Source organism: Vicugna pacos, chromosome 26 (assembly GCF_048564905.1).
Source record: "Vicugna pacos chromosome 26, VicPac4, whole genome shotgun sequence".
Classification (NCBI taxonomy): Eukaryota; Metazoa; Chordata; class Mammalia; order Artiodactyla; family Camelidae; genus Vicugna; species Vicugna pacos.
The window spans coordinates 28,118,674-28,140,825 of record NC_133012.1 but is presented as its reverse complement, the minus strand read 5'-3'; the positions used below and the strand labels follow the sequence as shown (position 1 = coordinate 28,140,825).

At 42.0% G+C, this 22,152-nt stretch overlaps 1 protein-coding gene across 15 annotated transcripts in view; it reads right to left on the bottom strand.

Annotated features, from left to right (window-relative positions):
- Window positions 1-22,152, bottom strand: part of CSMD1 (CUB and Sushi multiple domains 1) — a 1,700,362-nt gene that overhangs the window by 128,581 nt on the left and 1,549,629 nt on the right. For all 15 annotated transcript variants that reach the window (XM_072950557.1, XM_072950544.1, XM_072950543.1 and 12 more), the window contains 5 exons: window positions 17,218-17,409; window positions 11,877-12,015; window positions 8,909-9,096; window positions 3,407-3,601; window positions 277-393 (listed from right to left, as the gene is read on the bottom strand). In XM_072950557.1, coding sequence (XP_072806658.1) covers window positions 277-393; window positions 3,407-3,601; window positions 8,909-9,096; window positions 11,877-12,015; window positions 17,218-17,409 — 831 coding nt within the window. The remainder of the gene's footprint in view (window positions 1-276; window positions 394-3,406; window positions 3,602-8,908; window positions 9,097-11,876; window positions 12,016-17,217; window positions 17,410-22,152) is intronic.

The following is a 22,152-nucleotide window of genomic DNA, read 5'->3' as shown; positions in this document are numbered from 1 at the left end:
TGCTTTCTAACAAAAAGTCAGAACAAAGCCAACATTATTCTCTGATTATTCAGGATCAGAATCCGAGAAGGAAATGTAAGCATTTTATATCACCTTGATAAAAGAGTTGTGGTGGATACTGAGTAAGACGGATTTGGAAAACCTGTTATTTTGATACGTCCTCTTTTTCCATACTATTATGTTATATCAAGAGCTGGAATATCTGTTTATAAAATGATGGAAATATTAACACCGACAGAAATATGACAGTGAATTAAAATAAGGAGCAAGTCTTACCAAACTCCTTTGGCACCGTTATCGAGTAGAGGCACGTCTGACCAGCGGTGTAATTATGAGGGTAGTTGGGTGACAAGACCACCCCTTCTGAGCCGGTGTACTGGCCTCCACACGGGGCTGAAAGGGAAGTCGGCACAGAATTACACGCTGTGTGCAGCCAAAAAGCTGACAGGTGAGCTAACCATGAAAGCTCTCAGCAGAGGAGCACGAAAACTCAGAAACTCCACAAAACATCGCAGTTGCAAACCGATTTTACATGAGCATCAGAAGTGAAGTCAGGAGAAAGCCGAAGTTCGACCGGGAGGGAGTAACAGTGATTCACCCCGGGAGGGAGACCTCGTGCTGTTTACACCCTCTTAGGCACGCCAGAGCAGAGACGGGAACAGCCGTCGTGATGACACGAACAGCTTCAATAAAGACCAGTTCTTAAGTGACACCAGAATTTTCAGGGTGACATCAACCATCACATTAGCTTAAGAGATACAAAGGTTACTTCAATTGTCTATCGTCTTTAGATCTTTAGATTACCATGAGACTAAAAGGAAAAATAAAGTTTGCTTTTAGTTTGTGTTGTCTTTTCAGCATAGATTCCGTTCAAGAGTGACATGTAGGTCACAAATGCACGTGGGGTCTCATCCTGCAAGTCCCTTTGAAAGCTGGAGGAACCAGAAACCAGAGAGTGAGGGCAGGTGCACTGGTGAGGGGTTACCTGCACGGCTCAGTGTGCGTGTGTTCTGTATTTTCCCTCCAGTTATCTCATTACTCTCAGTGTTGCTCTCGCTGACAAAACAGAAAAATACTGTAGCCTAGATATTCAAAACACTCTTTTCAGCACTGGAAAACAGTCGATTAAATCTCAGTTTTGAAATATCCAACTTTTTGGATAAAATTGCAGATACTTCAATTCCTCATATTTGTACTTAAAAACGAGGTGCATGTCTGCTCACCTATTTAGAACATATTTAACCACTGAAGTGACACCTACGGCACCCTGGCCATGCCCTGTGTGGCCTGACCACACGCCTTCCTATACTGGATACACCTTCTCAGAATTCAGAATTATTTTCAGTATTTGAGAACGTTTATATTTCCTTAGCTTAATTCTTCTGGATGTCAAGCATTAAAACAGACAGAAATTGGAGATAACATGTTTAATCTTCTGAATGTTAATGAGCACATCGTTAATCTAATTGATGGACAGAAAATTCTCGGGATTAATAAAGCTCTTTGGAATATCGATGCTGGCGTCAAAGCATCTCACTGACGATCTGGCAGACTTTTCAAGCCCAGCTTTACAATGGCCAGAAAACTGAAGTTGTGTTTTAAAAGTCAAAGGAAGACAGCCTGGAAACCTGACAGCTTTTATCTGTTTATGATCAACTAGTAGAAATTTTACCTAACTAAGCGAAGGTCAGCCTTCATACTGACATCTTAACTCAGAATAACTTTATCACTCTGAGACACTTGTGTTGACTATTTTTTTTACAATTTTAAACAGAAAAAAAAAATTCACTTTCAGATGGTGGAAATTTCTGTAAATTTAAAGCTCAAGGTTTCCAGTGAAATGCTGGGAGACTCACCCTTCCAGTTTAGATACATCACTTAATTTCTTTTTAATAAACCATGTAATTAAACCAGGCTATTTCAGAACTATATATTTTTCTTAAACAGTTAAAGTTCAAATTTTTAAAAATAAGTGTAAGTGAAGAATGGAAATTTACTTTCTTTTAGACATATAAAATTCAAGCAGATCATTTTCAAATATCCCTTTTCTATTAAACAAACATTCATCTCTTTCAAATTTTAAACAACAAGCATAAATGAGAAATGGACATAAATCTTCACGGGGCTAACATTTTGATGCCCAAATGATCAGATGGAAACCTTACCAAACAGAAATCTTATGTCTTCTGACATACTTGTTCAAGTGTAACTACAAAGACTTATTTTGTTCAAGGATAGGACAAAAGAGCATCACTTTGTAATAATAGAAAACAGTTAAAAAAAAAACAAAAGAGGATGAAATGACAGAAAACTGACGTGGCACTTTAGGTCCTCTGCTGCCTGGACAGGCTGTCTGTGCCTACGTGTTCTCCCCCAGATTTACAGACGAGCACCCAAGCTGTGGAACACACCTCACACGCCATGAAACATTTGTAAAATTAAGAAAAAATATGTAGAAAGTTTTCATTTAATTCTTAGTGATCATTCTGTCCATGTCACTGTGTTAATCTGAGAAACAGGCATGGTCTTTCTCATGTTAGAATTCTCTTATGTTAATGTGATAAATAGAAGAAAAATAAATATGCTTTTACTCTTCAGTAATTAATGCATTAAACAGATCATTTCCTAAACGAATAAGGACTTGCAACAGTGTTCACTGCAGATGGCAACAAGACACTAACTCATCCATTTAGCTAATTGGAATAGATGTCTCATATGTAAAGGCAAAAAAAAAAAATCAAATTTGAATGTAAACCAAAAACAACACATGCAAACAAAAGCCACTCAGACCCATAAGAGGGGCTCCAGGCTGTTTCAACTTCTGTTCTAACTCTATACAAAAGCTCGATGAGCAAAGACTGTAGGCAACAGGAAGGGAAGTTGTACCACGCACTGAGCACAAACTAGCCCCCAGCACACCGCATAATACATGGCCTACCAAGATGTTTAAAATATAGCAAAAGGCCTTGGTTTAACTTGCGATCTGAGTGATTCACAGACACTGATTTGTCCACAAAAACGCTACGCTTCATGAGACACCCAAAATAAACTACGGGAGAGGACCTTTCTGTTCAATGATTTGGAATCTTTAGTTTTATTAAATTTAAGCAAATAGCTTAAGGAGCAATCAGTGTTTTATGTTTTATGTGTTCTGATGACTACTTAACAGAAACAGAGCTTCACTTCATAAGTTTCAGACACGGAAAAAAATCTCTAATTTAAAATTTGATTATTTATCTATTGCTTAAATGTGACCTCAGTTTTTATATTTAGTCTGTGGCTAAAGAATGTATTATCATCCCCCCATAAGTCCAAAGTGAGTTTGAATTTAATACAAGTTTAATTTTCCCAGTGATACTTAGGGAAAGTCATCACTGAAGGAAACGCTGGTCCCGCACGAACGTACCGCTGCAGGAGGGCAAGAGCCGGTTCCAGGCGGGTTTTCCATCCGCTCCGATCACGCACGTGATGGAGGACGGGTCCACGATCTTGTAGCCAGAGTCACACTGGTAAGTGACCGTTGAGCCAAGTTTGAAGTCCGTCCCGATTCTTGTCCCATTCATTATATTTCCAGGGTCAAAACAGGCTTCCCGTGGTTTCTCTGCAGGAGAAATGAATGTAAACTCCGTGAGGGCAGGGGTTTTGCTTTTTGTTGTTGGTGGTGGTGGTTTATTTTTTTAGTCCCTAAAACATTGCCGAGCATACCAAACATGCTTGAAAATATTTACTGATTAATGGCCAAGCTGTTAATTAATATTCAATTTAATAATTAAACATCATAGAAAAATAGAAAAAAACTCCTTCAAATAAAATTACATTTCTTCTTTTTCAAACCACAGATTCATGACAGCTTTGCAAACGAGCTTGACTTCCTGCCTTCTGTACTTAATTCACGTGTAACAGGAAAGCACACGCATTTTAGGAAGAGATGAGGGAATCTGGCTTCTCAAATGGAGACTGGTTTAATTCATGTAAGTTAAGAGTGCTCTCCTACCCTGGTAAGACTGGGCAGGTAATCGGGGAAAGAAGTTTTAATTTTCTACTCACTGAGTCAGTAAACACCAGACCTGGCAGGAAAAGCACATTTCCTGAGCTGAGGGTCCAGCACTGCATCTGGGACACACTCACCAGACAGTCCTGCTCTGACTGCAGTGACCGCTCCAGTGAACCCAGGCCGCGTTCCCTGTGGGGCATCGAGCTGGCAACCTTCGTGCCTCACTCCAGTCCCACCACACCCCTGCAAGGTGAGGTTACTCTGCAGCTCCGTTTCACATTTTGAGAATCTGAAGCTCGAGGAAAGTTAAGTAACTTTCACAAAAACACTCTGCAGAGGCCTGTCTGATGGCGGAGCCACTAAAGAAGGCATTCACTACCAACCCACCTTCTCCCAAATATAAATGCAAAGCTGTTTCTTTCTCTCACATTCCTGTACTATGTAGTTAATTCCACTTATGCTTTCATGGCCTTAATTGTAAATGTCTTACTTCAGCAGACCTTCCAAATATCTCTAAATTATAAATAAGGATATACACACACACACACACACACACACACACACAAATATATCTCCTTTTGTTGTGTGTAAATCCATCGTCTGAATTGCCTTCTGTTTGTGCTTGTTGACATTCTTCAGACCATCAACAAAGCCCCTCGTGACGTCAGAAGCTCCTGGAACTGAATGTCACAGCTCTTCAGATGATCAATATAGATGTTATACTGAAATTTTTTTTTTTTTGGCTTGAAGTTAAGAAAATGCTATTTGCCATGAATGTGTGTGTGTGTGTGTTAATGGGGTTATTAACAGATTCAAGATAACTTGAGTGGATAAAACAAGTATGTTTCAGCTCTTTTAATTTGGCTTGACAGTCTTTCCCTCAGTGTTAATCATACACAAAAAAGACCTCTGGAAAGTTACACGTGGAAAGCTGAATTTCTCCTTTGGGTTGTGAGCAATGTGGATTATGTTCACTTTAAAACAGTCTCCCTGCTGACTGCCTGGGTGCTGCCCAGGAGCAAATGCACGCAGTGATGCTGGGAAGCCGACTTTGCCGGGAGGACGGAAGGGGCTGTGACAACAACCCCCCGTGCCCTCTTGGGGGTGGATAACACTCAGTGGAAGACGGAAAAGCACTGTATGAAGTTGTGCAGGAGGGAAAGAGGCCCACTGAACTGTACTTTTTCAGGACTTCTCATTGCATTTTTAACGATCTATGTATCAACATGAGCCAAACAGCGATCTCGTTGGCAGTTTTGTTGACCTAATCTACCACAGTGAGCTGTTAGAATATTTACACGCTTTGGTTAAAGTATAACACAGATATATAAATATTACAATATATAATTATATATAAATATAATATATATAATAAATATTGTAATATATAAATATAATTATATATAATATATAATGTGTATATCTATTATATTATCATATACATCATGTAATGTATTAATTATCACACACCATCACACACATTATTGTATATCATATTATATATTACATGTATCACATGCCATATGTAATATGTTAATCACCACATATATCATACATCATATGTTACCATATATATAAAGTGTGGAAACATCTCCACGGGTCCTCTGGTTTTGCTACGGTTAGTCTCACAGCAGGAGTTGTGTACTGTGTGGACCAACACTCTCTAGTCATTTTATTGAGAACCGATTTGGATATTTCAAGGAGTAGGTGGCATTTTGATCATTCTTTGTAGCTGCTTTAGACCTAATCTGGAACACACATCATTTATTTTAAGCAAATAAGGAACAAATAAAACCATGGGCACTAGGACAGGTGTCCCATTGGCTGTCGTTTACACCATCACCCAGCAGAGTGTACTGGCACCTACAGACACAGAGCTGGTCCAGGGCAGGTGTCACCCAGCAGAATGCACCAGCACCTACAGACACAGCGCTGGTCCAGGGCAGACGTCGCCCAGAGGAGTGCACGGGCACCTACAGACACAGCGCTGGTCCAGGACGATGTTTTTCTCCTATAAAGTGATGGAGGGAAAACTACATGCCTGTTGCCTGGTCAGCCCTTCTGATCACATTTCGTCGTAAATCTCCTTTGGTTCAGTTCACTCCTTGTTTGATAAGCCTCTCGGGATGTTCTGCTCTGTGCTGCTAACTGAGATCTCTGATGTCCAGTTTTTTCCTCATTTCTCCAAATGAACTGCGTCTAATCTTTTGGTTCCATTTACTCAGTTGTCAGTTCAGGATGTTTGGTGATAAATCTTGGTACTTTTTTTTGCTTACAATTTGTCACATTTTCTAACGAGATGACTTCACTACATGGCGTGCTTTGCTGTGGTTCCCGTCTGTTCTGCTTAAGGACTCCTCCAGGAACTGCTGCTCTGGGTCCATGTGGGTTGACTCTGCCGGGTCCTGAGGTCACTTGGCAGCATGGCCCTGCAGATCCTTCTTGTCACCGTGTCCAGGAGTCGGGTCTGCTCCCCACTCTCCTGGCCGTACAGGACCTGCTCTTACAGGATGCTGTGTCATTCCTGTGTCTCTCCTTGTCTTCTGATGATTCTGTTTTCTCAGACCCCACTGGAGAACGTCTAATGCATGCGAGCTGTGGTGCCCATTTAGGGGCTCTCCTGGTCCCCAGGGACCCAGATGGAAGAGGCAGCTCTGTCGTCCAATACAGGGAGGCACGCTGCACCGCACTGACTCACTCACGCGCTGATTCTCTTCCCTAGGATGCCCTGGGGATGCCACGTGATGCCGAACGTACAGTCTTTTCTTTCACTGAAGTATAATTGATTTACAATATTATATTTATTTCAGGCGTATAGCACAGCACTTCAGCATCTTTGCAGATTATTCTCCACTGTAAGTTATTACAAGGTAATGGTTATAATTCCCTGTACTATGCAGTATATCCTTGTTGCTTATCTAGTTTATTCATAGCAGTTTGTATCATTAATCCTGTGCCCCTGGTTTGTCACCCCCCACATCCCTCTTCTTTTCGGCAACAAGTTTGTTGTCTCAATCTGTGTCTGTTCCTGTTTTGCACATACATTCCTTTGTATTAGGTTTTAGATTCCACCTGCAAGTGATAGCATACAGCACCTGTCTTTCTCCGTCTGACTTATTTAACTAAGCATAAAATCTCTAGGCCCACCTGTGTTTCCGCAAATGGTGTTATTTCATTATTTTTGTGGCTGAGCAGTATTCCACCAAATCTTCATCCAGTCATCTGTCAGTGGACATTTAGGTTGCTTCCATATCTTGGCTACTGTAAACAGTGCTGCTATGAACACTGGGGCTCACATACCTTTTTGAATTAGAATTTTCATCTTTTCTGGATACATGCCCAGGAGTGGGATTGCTGGGTCAGATGGTAATTCTAATTTTTGTTTTTTGAGGAACCTCCATACTGTTTTCCCACTGTGGCTGCACCAATTTACATTCTCGCCAACAGTGCACGAGGGTTTCCTTTTTTCCACAGCTTCTCCAGCATTTGTCATTCGTAGGCTTTTTGATGATGGCCACTGGGACAGGCATGAGGTGACCTCTCACCGTGGTTTTGATTTGCATTCCGCTAACAATTAGCCATGTTGAGCATTTGTCTCAGGCGCCTTTAGACTTCTGCATATCTTTCTTTGGAAAAATGTCTATTCAGGTCTTCTGTCCATTTTTTTTGTTGAGTTGTCTACTTTTTTGTTATTGAGTTGTATGAGCTGTTTATATACTTTAGACATTAACCCAGTGTCAATCTCATCATTTGCAAATACTTTCTCCCATTCCTGTATGGTCTTATGTTTAGATGAAATGTGTTGTCTTTCACTCATTACAGAATGGACGTTGTCACGGTGACATGCACTTCAGTGAGTTCTTGTTAATGCAGAAATTGTCCGATGATACGGCAAAAATTAAAAGTCCTGCTGTTAATTATTCGTGAACATTAACGGAGCCCATCCAAAAAGCACAGCAACATCTCTGACTGCCGAACTGTTCATGTTTCTTTATTGTACATTGTAATGAAAGTCGGTAAGTTTGTAGATTTTGGTGTTCTAGGGGAAGTAGATTAATTTTCTACTTAAAATCCTCTCAAGAAGCATGAGTCCCTTAAAGAGTTAATAGAGATGAAAAAATATATTTCATTTTATAATTCTAGTAACTAAGAACTCAAAAGTTTAAGTAAATATACATATTTGCACTATTTTTATAAACCATGCACTACTGTTAATTAATATTTTGTTAAGTCCTTTTCTCTGATTCTTTGTAATATGCCCGTGTATTTTCCTAGGTCATATGAGAAATAGATTTGAAAAACAGAATTATTTTCATGGACCCAATAGCAAAATGCTTAGGTTAGGATGGTTTTTGTTTATGAGTTTGTTTGTTTTCTCTGGATGTTGGTGACGGGGGGTGGTGGATCCTGAAGGAAGTGGGAGACGCCCATTCGGTGACCAGAGAAGAAAGCTCTGCCGTGGTCAGTATCCCCCACCAAATCGTGCCACGAGCGGTCAGGACGGGAAAAGGTAACAGGTGTTTTACACGCTGGAAAATACTGAGATAAAACTAAGCTATCTGATTACTTCAATTTAGTCATCCTGAAGAAATAAATTCAGAAATTTAAACATATGTTCAAATAATTCTTAAATCCTCAAATTGTTCATTGCACAAATCGTGATTTATTTTTAAATGGCCAAGAATTCGGAGGAAAAAAAAATCTTCCTCACCCACCTTCTTTTCTTTCAGCTAAGGCAGAAATGCATGTCAGAAATTTCTTCTCCACTGGAGACATCAGACCCTCTTCCCCAGACAGATGAGAGGCGTCAGCATTTAATGCGTTAAACACGTAGACAAGGCTTTATAAATATATGCTTACAATTAAAGCAATTCTGATACAGATGCCCTTCGACAATTAAGCCGATCACCGTACCTTTAAATTCAATGGCGAAGCCCGACAAGCCCACGGAGGCATCGCTTCGAAACGCCAGGAAAAGACTGTTCCCACTGCTCTCAATCCTTTCGGGGGCTTGAGAGCCCTGGAAGCTCCCAACCAGGGGGCTGTTGGAGTCCTCTCCTTCATAGATGTGCAGGAAATCGTAGCTGGGCTCCATGCTGAAACTGGGGGGAAGGAAAGAGCATGAATTAGGTTGTGTGCCTAACACATGTTTCTCTTGCCTCCCAGACCGTGAAGTCCCTGGGAGGACACAGTGATTTGATCTGCTTTTGTATGACGAATTTTTAAAATTAGGACAATCCAAAAGTTAAACACAATGATAATCAAAATGGGAGTAAACACAACAGATACCAATGATAACAAGTAGCATTTTACAAAATGACCATCACCTTCAATACAGTGTAACTTTGAAGACACCTGGACGAAACTGAGTCCTTATAACACGGACGCAGCACCTTCTCCCTGGGCCCGTGATGTTTCTAATGATAAGCAGTTTGAAAGAGCAAGGTTTAGAAGGGATGAATTCCTACTGATATTTTATTTTTGTGTGAATATTTTTAGTTTTAATAATATATACCCTTGGCGTTACTGACTATTCTTAAAGTTAAAAATATTTTTGTTTGTTTTTACTTTTAAAATTGCAGCTGCCCCTTACTTGCTGAGATAATTTGGCCAATACTGACAGCCCGTACAATGGTGCGAAGCGGGGAGTCAGCCGTTTGACATTATTTCACCACCACCGGACACTCCCATGGTCTCCTCTCCTTCCTTCCCTCCCGCTTTCCCATTTCCCACTCTCCCCATTTCTCCCTCTCCCTCCCCCATGTTAATATCCTAATAATTCCCAAAATCTAACAATTAAAGCCCAAAGCTCCAAGTGGGAGGCATCTTGAAATGTCTGCCATTTACGAGAAGGACGATGATGGCCTGGGAACCGTGACAACACACCCGACTCTCAAGCAAAAGACTGAGCTTGGTTCAGACGTCTAAGACCCCAGTGGGATCAGAATAAACAAAGACGCCAGACAGAGGTGCCCCTGTCATCCATCCTGCCTGGCCTCCGCCACCTCGTGTCTCTAAATCAGGGCCTCCGGGGTCTTCAACACGGACCCAGACCCCGCAGCGTCCACTCTCTTTCCTTTCCGTTGGCAGCACAGTTGGACACGGGTATGGAGAGCGTCAGGATCATTTGTTAAAACATTCCTTCCCAAAGGTCCACAAGCACCAGGGTGAGTCCTGCAGCTCATATGAGCTCCAGGTCATGAAATTCTTTGCCCTCCTTGTTAGTAACGCCAGGCTTCCATCCTCCCCGCTATGTCCAGAAAGGCACCCCTGCCTGGAGTCACACTATGAAAACAGTGCATCATGGGCGGCCCACGTCAACACCAGCCTCTCTGCCTGGGTGGCTGAGTGTCCTTGTCCCCATCCAGGACGTCTGGCTTTCCCCTCCATCCACTACGACTGAGGAGCTAAGGTCTCAGGAGAACTCCCACCTGAGGACACACAGGTTCTCCACAGCTTAGAAGATGTCACAGGTGTGTGACTTTCCTGTGACACCGGCTCAGCTACGGATTCCAGATGCTGAGAGTAGGAAGAAAACTTGGAGATTTTCTAAGTCAGCCTTCTTCCAGGGAGGTGCACAAAATCAACTGAAAAAACTTCATGTACAAAAACTGCCTGATATATTAGCAGATGAATTGCACTTTGGGAACCTTGATCATGAGTCACAGTGACACAGGGGAAGATGCGAAGGTGGGAAACTCCCACAGATAAGGCCCTGTGTTCCCTGAAAGGCTTTTAATCGTTAATTTGCTTGCAACGTCCTGGCAGTAAAGGCGTCACATGGTTTTAAGGAGGGCGCTGCGAGAATGGAGCATCCACAAAAATCATAAAGACATCCAAAAATATGACCAGGTCCTGGGCGACAGCTGAGTGGCAGAACAAAGTGTTCATCATTTGGTAAATTTACAGCAGCTGAGCAAATTCAGGGAACGATGGCCTATCAAACTACTTAAAATTCAGAATCACAGGGGTTTAAAATTATACTAACTCCGATCTCATCAGGAGGAGAAAGTGAAAGAAGATAATCACAACCAGTCCTGAATGTTAATGTAAATGACTCAAGAAAAGGGAACTTGTTCAATTGGCAGAGAAATGAGGATAGTCAGACCACTTTGCCTTGGGAGCTAAGTGGGCAAAGGACCGTGCGTGGGACCACCTGTCTTCTAACATATCACCTCATTTAGTTCAAAACGCAAAATACGAATTTGGAAACATTCTTGGGATTTGGAAAAAACGCAATTACTATATACCAGATACTAATGATACGATAGTTGATTGAATTTATACTTATAATAAAATCATTACATTATGATTTGAACTTTCATCATCTAGTTTAGCAGAAAGAAGTTAGCGTTTTTTTTTAAAGGAATAATGTCTATTAACTCAGACTTTATAGCCACCAGATTTTGGGAACCTTCTGTCTTCAGAGTTTTGTCAAGTCACGACTATCTTAGTGACCACAGCATGGTCTCTGGGAGCATCAGTCAAGATGCACCGTGGAAATGAATTAGGTCTCACGCGCTCAGAGGAATACGAGACACTGGTGAGAAATCATACTATGTACGCTGTATCACTTTTTTCATTACTTTTCTTGTGTATTCTGTAAACTAAGCCCTCTCATGTGGAACACGCTGTGTGCAAGACAGTATTTAAAGGTCACTCCTGCCACACCATGTGCATCCTAACGCGTGTAGAAGACTGAGAAACAATACAGCGTATTTCCATTTGTGACATCTTGCCGTCTGATGCACTGTCTATTAGACACAAGACCTCGGGCTTCGCTAGGTGTAAAACTGGAGACTCATGAAGGGAGAAATGAGGCAATTTTTAGGTATGACATTTCAGGTCCTGCTAAAAGGAGGTATTCCACAAGAGCTGGTACCTTTTGAATATCAAGGCGATGACGAAGTCTGGGTTCACTTTTATTCTCCAGTCACACTCTTTCCCAGGAGGATACGGCTGCGGGTAGTTGGGTGACAGGATGACGCCGGCGGGGCCGGTCAGGTTCCCTCCACAAGCCGCTGTCACGGTCACCGACAGGAGGGGAGAGGAGAGAAGGGTGCCAATCAGGGCGCGACGAGACAGCACGGAGAGCCGCAGAGACTGCGTCGGGCTAGCCGACAGCTATGCGGATGCGGTTCTGAGACCCGGGAGGTCTGTGCTTTCTCATGGGTCCTTAACAAGTTTTGTGTAATGTCCCAACCCTTCTTAGTGAGGGTTTTCCAGCTGCTGGCCAATGAAATCCACTTCCTGTAATTTTAAACTTCACCCAATTAAACTGAACGGATGACCTGAATCCCCCATACCTCTGTAATCACACCATATGTATACAAAGAAAAAACAAGAGAAAACTTGGATAGGAAGAAAACCCCACGAGCATCATTTTATGGCTGTGTCCATTCTTTGGGCATTTCCTTACAAAGTCATCGCTCATTTATCCTAGAAAGTTTGTTTCGAGTGGTGTAACGCTCTCCCATCTCATATTCACTCTTGTGTCTCCCGTGCCTGGCACAGTTTTGATCATAATAAATATGCAGGAAATATTTTTTGAATAAATGAACACATGCTACTTCATATATTTCTCACAGTCCTTGATATACATAGGGCTTGGGGTGTTTCCCCCGCATTTCAAACTGACAAAAGTAACATGTGAAGTTCAAGCGTATCTGGGGAGGTATGACCAATAGGAGGCCGAGCTGGAACATTAATCCCTAAAAATATTATTCCATCACACTGTTTGGTATGTTATCACCAGGAATAAGCATTTTAGGTGATAATAGTATGTTCAGTCTGCTTCTACGGTCATCAGTTTTTAATTACACGTGTATGCATTTTCACTAGTAAGGCAGCGATCATGCAGTTCATTGCAGTTAATATGCAAGACATTCTGGAACCTGCAAATGTCTACGGCAGCGTCCTTTATCAGAAAAATTTTCTGTGAAAGCTTCCATCCTGCGGAAGGCATTAAGGCACTGTGAAATTCACACAAACACTAATTTTGGATACATACATGAAAAGCTAGGTCTAAGGTTCTTCATCCCCAATACCGTGGTGTGTCATCAAGTGGTTCTTAAAAAAAAATCACCCTAATTAAATTGTACTATTCGCTCTAAACTGCGTGCCTCATTTCACCGCATTAATCATACACGTATTTAGGGGGGAAAGTACGCAGAGAAGGAAACGCCCTAACTGCTGACGTTTCCCACCCACACAAAGACTATTTTTTGCAAATAAGATGAAGGTACCTGCTTCACAATTTTCTGAGATTCACGTGTCGTTTCTAAGAATGTTAAGTTTTAAATACTCATTTAACATTCTTAAAAACTTGACTTTCCGTAAGAAAGAAATATAACAAATCCCAAGACTTTCTATTCTAACTTCAGTCTCAGCAAAGACAAACTCTGAATAACATCACAGGAATATTTATAGTAAGTTCTTCCAGGTATACTCTCAAGAGTCACGATATAACTTTCTCAAAAATGAATCAACCACACTTCCCCGAGGATGCAGTTTCACTTTACAGACTGTGTGGAAACCACCGTGTAAGCGGCTCCCCCAGGACATGGCCTCTCCCAGAACCGAGGGGGTGCTGGCAGCCGGGAGCAGGAGAAGGGAGGACTAACGGAGGAGGTGGAGCTGAGCTGCGGAAAGTGGTGCCCAAGAACCCCAGGTGGCGCTGCTCCCTCCAGGTGTTAAAAGAGGAAAATCGACAGATTCGGGGCACTGGCTACCAGGAGCTGCCAGCGGGAAGAATTCAGGGATGAGACTCAAATACTAATTTAAAAGGAACAAAGGGAAGGTGGTGTCTTAGTCACACTGGTCCCAGGAGGCCTCTTCAAATGAGGTCACTTAAAGCCTTCAGGTGGAATTAAGTGGGACCGTCCTGCTGTTTGCTCTCCCTTTTGCTGGGGATTCATTTTAGCTTCACAGGCTTTAATTAGAGAGCTTGCAAAATATTTTGAAGAGGATTAGAATTTAGTACGAAATGAGATCCTCTGGGAATTCCCCAGAGGAATGAACACTGAGATAAAATCCACAAACTCGTATCAATCCACAGCTCTTATTCAAAGCCCGTAGGGTCCCCCTTCTTACAGATACAGTAGCACCTTCATCCACGAAGGTTTGAAGCATCTCTTCCACTGGACACATCAATACTTCCACACAAAACATTTCGGTGTTCACACCATCAAATGGGATCAACAGCCTCAAAAGAGTTACCCTGGAGACCAGGGCGGGATGTTGCCATCAGATGAGTTTCTGCAAACCTGGGATGCACTTTTGCTTCTCAGACCTCTTTAGAATTTGAATTCAACAGATGAGTTTCTGCAAACCTGGGATGCACTTTTGCTTCTCAGACCTCTTTAGAATTTGAATTTGGACAAAAGGTACTATGGGCTGTATGAAAAAAACTGAAACTGGAGATATTCAAGGGACACTTCACTCAGAATCACAAAGTAGTGAGTGTTCTCTGGTCCAGAGAATCAGTTTCCTAAGACTCAGCTGAAAATCCCAGAGAGGTGACTCCACCACCAGAGTCCTTTGGGAACTGAGAGATGTGGGGGATCCCAGCAGAACACAAAAAGATTAGCAGCAAATGATGAGCTGGTGAAACATGAGTAACGTACAAACAAGCGAGAGGTTAAGAGATTTTATAAAAAGGGAGAGAGAAAGAACAGCAAATAGGAGGAAAAACACAACCAAGAACAAAACGGAAAGGAGTCAGCCAGCCAGACAGGAAAGAGCAAACTCAAGTGGCCAGCAAAGAACACGAAATTAAAACCAGCTCAACCTCAAAATTAATTTAAAATGCCAGTGAAGACATCAAGAAATCTTAAAGCAAACAAACAAAAACACCCATCAAGGAATCTTCACTTTCTGCCCCTATGAAATTATGAGATCAAGAACCATCATATGTAGTTTTTTTCTGAGTCACGGCTGATGGTGATGTAAAGTGGTGCAACCTTCCTGAAGAAGTTTTGAAAGATGCTCTGAAAACTCTAGAAATACATAAGGTTTAGAAATAGGTCATTCATAAGTAATCGTGCATGTGTCTTGCAACAAGTGTTCATTTCAGCAATCTTCGGAGCAGAGAGAAGGCTGGGACACCTGACTATAATCAGAAGGGATCAGAGGAATCAATATTGGTTGGATGCAAACAGAGAGACATCATGCAGGCATAAAAGTTAATTAGTAAAAAACACATAGTAACACAAAAAGATACTCATCGTGTACTGGGAGGTAAAAGGTGTAATTTACAAGATAATCTTGCAGGATGCTGTCATTTTAAAAACAGATTATATATGCACAACATAATTATGACGCTCACTTACGCATGCTTATGTTAACAGCAGTTGTCTTCAGGTAAAAGATGACAGGGTTTTTTTTTTTCTTCTTTTTTTAAACTCTAGCTTACAAAACTTCTGCAAAAATATATTATGTTTCATAAGAAAAAAGCAAAAAAATTAAAATAAAAAGTGTCTCGTATCAGCAGAACAGAATTTAAATGACTGCTAAGACATGATCGTGCCCTAAGGGGCAGGTATCTCACAGAGACACAATCTCATTTCTGGGGGGAAAAGTGTTTGCAATGTGACGAAGGGATGACGTTCATTTAGTCCCAAATATAAATTTTCCTTTTTGTGTCCTGTAACACCTATGTGTGTGGGTGGCTCTTGTGGCTTGTGTAATTGATACTCAGTTGGCTGCAAGCGAGTTTAGCGTATCCCTGGAGCTGATATTCAACACAGACGCAGTATCACCTATTTTCTTTGCTGAGAACTGGTTTATCCAGCCACTGATCAAAATCAGGCAGCGAAGAAGGGAACAACAACAACAGAAGACTACAGGTTATTTGGGAAGGTGGTCCGATTTTACAATGAAGCGTTCAAACTAATATCAACTGAGAAATTACCTTCAAGAGATTAAGTGGCAGTTGTATCGCTTTTTAATGTACTCCTCCACAAGCTTAAATTCATGCACACTGGGGGGGGGAAAGCGCCTTTCCTAATTTAAAAACAGGCCATCGGTTTAAAGCTACAGTTGCATTTACAGGTAATTACTCCACTTTAGAAAAGGAACACGCAGGAAGCCGGTGCGTCTCCTGATGAGGCAGGTTGGAACGAGACGCGTGACCATGACCGTGCTCACAGAAGCCGTGAAACAGAAACGCAGACAGGACGCGGGGCTCACGCGGCTCCCTGACCTGGCTGAGCGTGCAGCCAGCCCCAGCCGCACCTGTGACAAGGCGAGGGCTGCCCAGAGGGCGCCATGGGCCGAGAGGCCCTCCAGTGCCACGCCTGGAACAGTGACAGTTACGCTAACTCACAGACTCCCTCCGGGTCTCCCTCCAAAATGTGCATCAAATACACGCACGTCATTTCACCGTCACTTCCTCTCTCTGCAGGTTAGTTCAATTTTATACGTTTCCAACTGATTGTCAGGACGTACAAATTACACCGTGACAGGTCGTTAAAATAATAGTGAGGAAAGTTTCTGTTGAAAATTAAAATGGAATACCATAAATTGGTATTTATGGTAAAATATTTCATTGAATGAAGGGAAAATCTACATGTAATTACTATTTTATATAAGAATGTCTTGCCTTAAAACCGTATTTGTGATAGAGTATCTCGGAAACTGGGTATTCAAACTTCAATCTGCAACAAACACCAACTGTTCTCCTTCTAATAAAGTCACACTATAAAATCCTAGTGAAGTTTACAAAGAAGCCTCTCTTTTTATCTTTACACTTATGACATAAGCAGTGTAATTTCTAGTTTTCAGGACTCTATTAAAAATGTACTCATATTATAGAAAAATCATCTAAAAAGAGGACGTACTTTTTATTGAGTAAGTTTTGCTTAAGGGCACATTTCTATGTTAAAACTGAGAACAACAATGGTCGGGTTATAAAATTTCAGCTACCCAGAATTTAAAATTGCCATAATTTGATGGACCCATATTTTTATAAGATTTGTTAAGAATGGGAAATGTTAGATAAATGTTAATTACTGTACATTAAATAAACTACTTCCTTTATTTCACCTAATAAAATAAAGTTTAAAGGTTTATGATAAAATGTCAATATAATCTCAGGGAACCAGAGGGCATGTGAGAAACTCTTGAGAAATGTTTCTGAAGAAATCAAACATTCACAGAGCAATTTTAATGAGGACATGCATTCCTCCCCAAACACAGAATTTCTATTCTCCGTGGTGGAATACCTATGCACGTAGGAGGGTCTGGCTGCCAGAAGAACCGGCTGTTCAGCTGCACACAGGTGATCTTCGCTTGTCCTTGGAGCTGGTACCCGGGGTCACACTGGAAGGTGACCGTGTCCCCGGGCTCTCTGCTGTCCCCATAGCGGGTGCCGTTCTGAGGGACACCTGGATCGTTGCAGGTGGATGCGATGGACGCTAGAAAAAGGGGACAATGTCTCGTCAAATGGCTGCAAACACGGTCTCTGCACTCTTACAAGGGTGGGAAGAAGCACCCTTGGTTGTGTAATGAATCCTTTGTCCACTTATGGACATAAAAAAGAGTTAATTTTTTCCCCCAAGAATACATCCAGTAGTGTGCATCTTGATTATGCTTGCTTTGGACAGATTCTAGCAGAATCTTGTTTAAAATTCAACCATTTATGGAACATATCAAGGATCTGTATCATACGACGTGTGCACATGCGCGCGCACACACACACACATCCCCCTCTGATTCTTCTCGTTGACAATATTTAGTGAAAATATACACCATGATTTAAATAACTGAAGACCCCAATCTAAGGAACCTTGAGTAAAACAAAATAGGACAGATTCCCTTCAGGCTGGTTCCTCCCCACGTGACAGCCAGCTAAGGTGACCCAAACTGTCTTAAGCTGTTCTGTCCCCCAGTACCTTTCATCCTTTAAGAATATTTTTAATTCTCCTTGAATCCTAGAGAACCCTTTTCCTGGGTTCACAGGTCAGCATGGATACTGCCGGCCCTGCTCCCCTCGCGCTGCCGAGACGTGACCGCAGCCCTGCCTTCGTCTCCCTGCGCCCTCTCTCAGCCCGCACCTGCTGCAAGGCCGCCCTTCTGTCTCGGATGCTCTAACACTGCCCAGTGGGATGTCTACGCACAAGCTGCCATTTGTTTCTAAGGAAATAAAAGTCGTGCAGTTTTGGATGAGCTTCCTCTTATTGGCCCTGCGTGGGGTTCACCTTACGTTTTGAATTTGTTATCTCATCAAGTATCTCTTCTCTCCACTTACCTCTGCCCCCTCTCCTGAATTAAAATGTGACAAATGTCTCTGACCTCTGTGTGTCTTTACCCACCTTTCGTTTGTAAACCTTTTTTTTTTTTAAATCTTTGTTCCGTCTTCTGGGTAATTGTTAAGACTATCCTCCTACCATAATCTGACTTTATCACGTCATTGAGTTTTAAACTTTCTTACATTGTGCTTTTCTATTAGTTGTCATTTTGTTCAAACATATTTGGCCATTTATACAGCATATTGTTACCAATCGTATTTTTATTCTCTTTTATTTTTTAAACTCTTACCGTCTGATTTAATAATAATCCCAGTATCTCACGGAATCGAGGGTGCCTCTGAGTTTCGAATTTGCATCTCTGCTCCTGGAACTTTCCCTGCAATAATTCTCTTGAAGATATGTTCATTGGCGAGGATTCTCGTCTGACTTTGCCATGTGCCTAGAACGCCAGAAGCTTCTACCTTTTTACAATAAATCCCCTGCTTGAGAGATTCTGGAGCACAGCGATGGCATGAACTCATCTACAAGCTAGCCTGAACCCTGCCTGTGGCTGTGAGCTCTCCATCTGCACCTGTATCTGTTCCTGTTCCTAAGTCTGCATCCATGTCTGTCTGTCCATCTCCTCCATTTGTCCCGTATGCTGAGAGTAGACACCCTGCTTGGTGTTCCAGTGGTATGAGAAGGCATCCAATTACATTTCCAATACTGGAAAGATCTAGACTTTGCTTTCTATTCTTTCAGCCCTTGGACTCTCAAAATGGAAGCTCAGTGTCCAACTGAGAGATGCTCCCTGGGTAAAGCCAGCTTCTGAACTTCGCAGTCTTTCTGCATTTCACATTATTTTGGACCTGAGGAGTCCCCATTTTCTTGTGGGCTCAGTAATACATTTTAAAAGGCTAAAAATAACGGTAGCCAACACCTTCATATTTTCAGAGAGCCTACCTTCCTGTAGCACCAGACACTGAAGACCGCCAGCTACTCCCACAGCGTGACGGCTGGCGCGTCACACCCGTCGCCTTCGCCACTGTCACAGTTATTACGGGTCTTTGTGGCAGGGGGAGTTTACTCAAAAGCAGAGTGCTCAGGAGATACCAAGAGGAAAGGCAGCCTCTGGGCTTCAGAGGAGGGATTGCAGTGGGCGGAGAGCAGGGAGAGCCGTGTCAGAGTCACCGGGGAAGGCCTGCTCCATCTCCGCCCTCCTCCTACAGGCCGAGAAGATTAGAAGGCAGGGCTGAGAGCAGCACGTGTCCCCAAAAGGAGAGCAGTGCAGCGCGGAAGGCAGCGCGGACCAGAGGGCACGAAGCTTCTAGCCGGAGCGTCAGGAGTGGCACACCCATGAGCCACAAAGTCATGACACAGAACAGCAGTGACAGAGTTCAGACACCAGAATCGCAGCCCATCGTGGCCGCCACGTAGGCAGTAAAATGCTGCTTTACAAGCGACTGTGAGTTTACTATCTGAGTAATGACCCACCTGTGCTCTGCCTTTGCTGAGATTTCTCTAGGCTTCAGGAAAAAATCGTAAGTAAATTCTGCTGACCATTTTCAATCTTGTCCATGGGACTGAATTTTACATCCCCAAACTTTATTCTTTCTTCAAACAACTGGTCACAGGGATGATTACATATTCATTTGCAAGTCATCATTTCTGTCACAGTTAACTGTAGCATTCAAATAATTAAAACATATATATATATATATAGTATTAAAATAATCATTTGTTTAATTATTAAATAGGAGTATTCATAGTAAATATTCATACCAATATTTATATGAGAAAATAAGTATGCAGTTTTAAAACAACTTAAAAATAAACCTTTAGAAAAAAGGCCAAGGGGATCATAGGTGAGTCTCATTGCAATTTTTAAAACAAAGATATGTCTTTATTACTTTTCTTTCCAAATACTTATTCAATATTTATTAAAAGCAAAACCACATGTTACCCAATAAAGAAGCTTAACACAAAGATGCACAGATTTTGTACATGAATAAGAATTCTGACAGACACATGAGCCTGGCAAAATCAAGTGTGCGGTCCTCTGCAGGTTACGAGGAGGTGTCTGGTCAGACACAACGGTGAATACTGGCTGCCCCAGCTCCCTCTTAGAGGTTCCTGGCACACACCAGGGGCTAAAGGCTCAGAGAAGTCCTACAGCAGAGATACTTTACACAAATAGAGTTTAATACAGTGTATTCTAAATTTATGTAATCACAGAGTCTATTTTTCTCAACAAACTTTTAAAAATCCTTCCAAATAAAGATCCACAGAATACCACTGGCTTGCACTAATGGTTATTTGCCCTTTAATAGTAAGAGGTTTAATTCAGTTTTGAGGTACAATTTTCTACTTCAAATCTGAGACAGGAGGGAAGGGGGCAGGGCACAACCATCAAAAGAATGATTCAGCCATTGATGATTTGGCATAAACTGGTTAGAACCAACTGGGTCCAAGATGGTGGAAGATTCGACTCCCAGTGACCTTGAGCCTCATTACAGACTTACTGCAATACGTTAGATGCTAAATGACAGCTCCAGGTGGACCACAAGAGGCCAAAAAGTGGGTGGGGGCCCAATTTCTGGAAAATCCTGTCCTTTCCCCCAAATAGTTGAAATAATCCTCCCACTTATGAGCATATTAAATTACCCAGGTCCATAAAAACCAAGCACCCCCGCGCCACCGGGCCTGTCTTCCTTCTGAGACAGACTGCACCCTGTCTGTGGAACATGTCTCTCTCTAAATAATCTTGCTTTCACTTTGCTATGGCTCAATCTTGAATTCTTTCCAGCACAAGACAAGAACCTATTCCCCAGGAACAAAACCAACGTTCACTTGTAATACCTGCAGTGATCACAACAGCATGCCATTGACAGCCACACACTCCTGAGTCCACATTGTGCAACAGAGATACAGCCGTACACAATCAGCTATGTGGATGCCAAGTATATGAAAATGTGACTGCAGTAAAATGGTTCTGCATACGTGCTTAGAGAGGATGCATAATTTGCTCGCGTATCTTCAAAGATTGAGATTATCAGTACACTAAGGCTTGGTTGAATTGAAATGAACCCCAAGCCCTTACTCTCCCCTTTTAGAATTATAAAATGAAAATGAAAAGTTCCTAGAGTACTCTAGATTGGATTAAAAATTATTAAAAATGAAATCACTTGAGGGAAAAACAAAACAGAATAAAACAATTTTAAACAATGCAGTGGGAAACATGGTGGTTGGGTCTTTGAAATAAATGCCATTTCACTTTCCCCTGGTTATAAGTTGTGGAAAGATGTTTTCTGGTAAAGATAACAAAGCTTATTCAGAGACTAATGTAAAAGCCCTCGACCAAAGCCACTACTTTGGGGTCCGAAATAGCTTCTCCACCTTCAGGGTCACACAAAGTCACTGATAAGGTATGCCTGCATTTCTGTTTGTGATTGTATACTTTTATGTGCCACATGTGCCTTTCCCTCAATTTTCCTTTAAATATTTGTTTTTCTCCAGACGGGATTCTGGTGACTGAACCTTTCCAGTTTCTTGCCCCAAAAAAAGAAAATAATATTTTTTAGTTGTATCGATCTTATCACTTTATCACCTTAAGAAAAGAAGACACTATTCCCAAGGGGAGGGACACTGTGGTTTTCCGTTTCCCAAAGGGGCTCCCTGGAATATCTCAAGTCATCGAGACATTGTCCACAGGCCCACTGCAATCTAAGGGATGCCTCCACTCCTTGTCCCCCTGAATCCAGAACCGTCCCCATAGGCTTGATCAAGCCGAACCTGTGTTCCACTTAGCATTAGAGCCATGGACCTGATGTTTTGTTTGTAAGCAGCAGCAATGATCAAGAAGAAATACAGTATCATAAGAACTGCAATGGACACAAACTCATTTCCAGTTGGACAAAGTCATTGTTGACC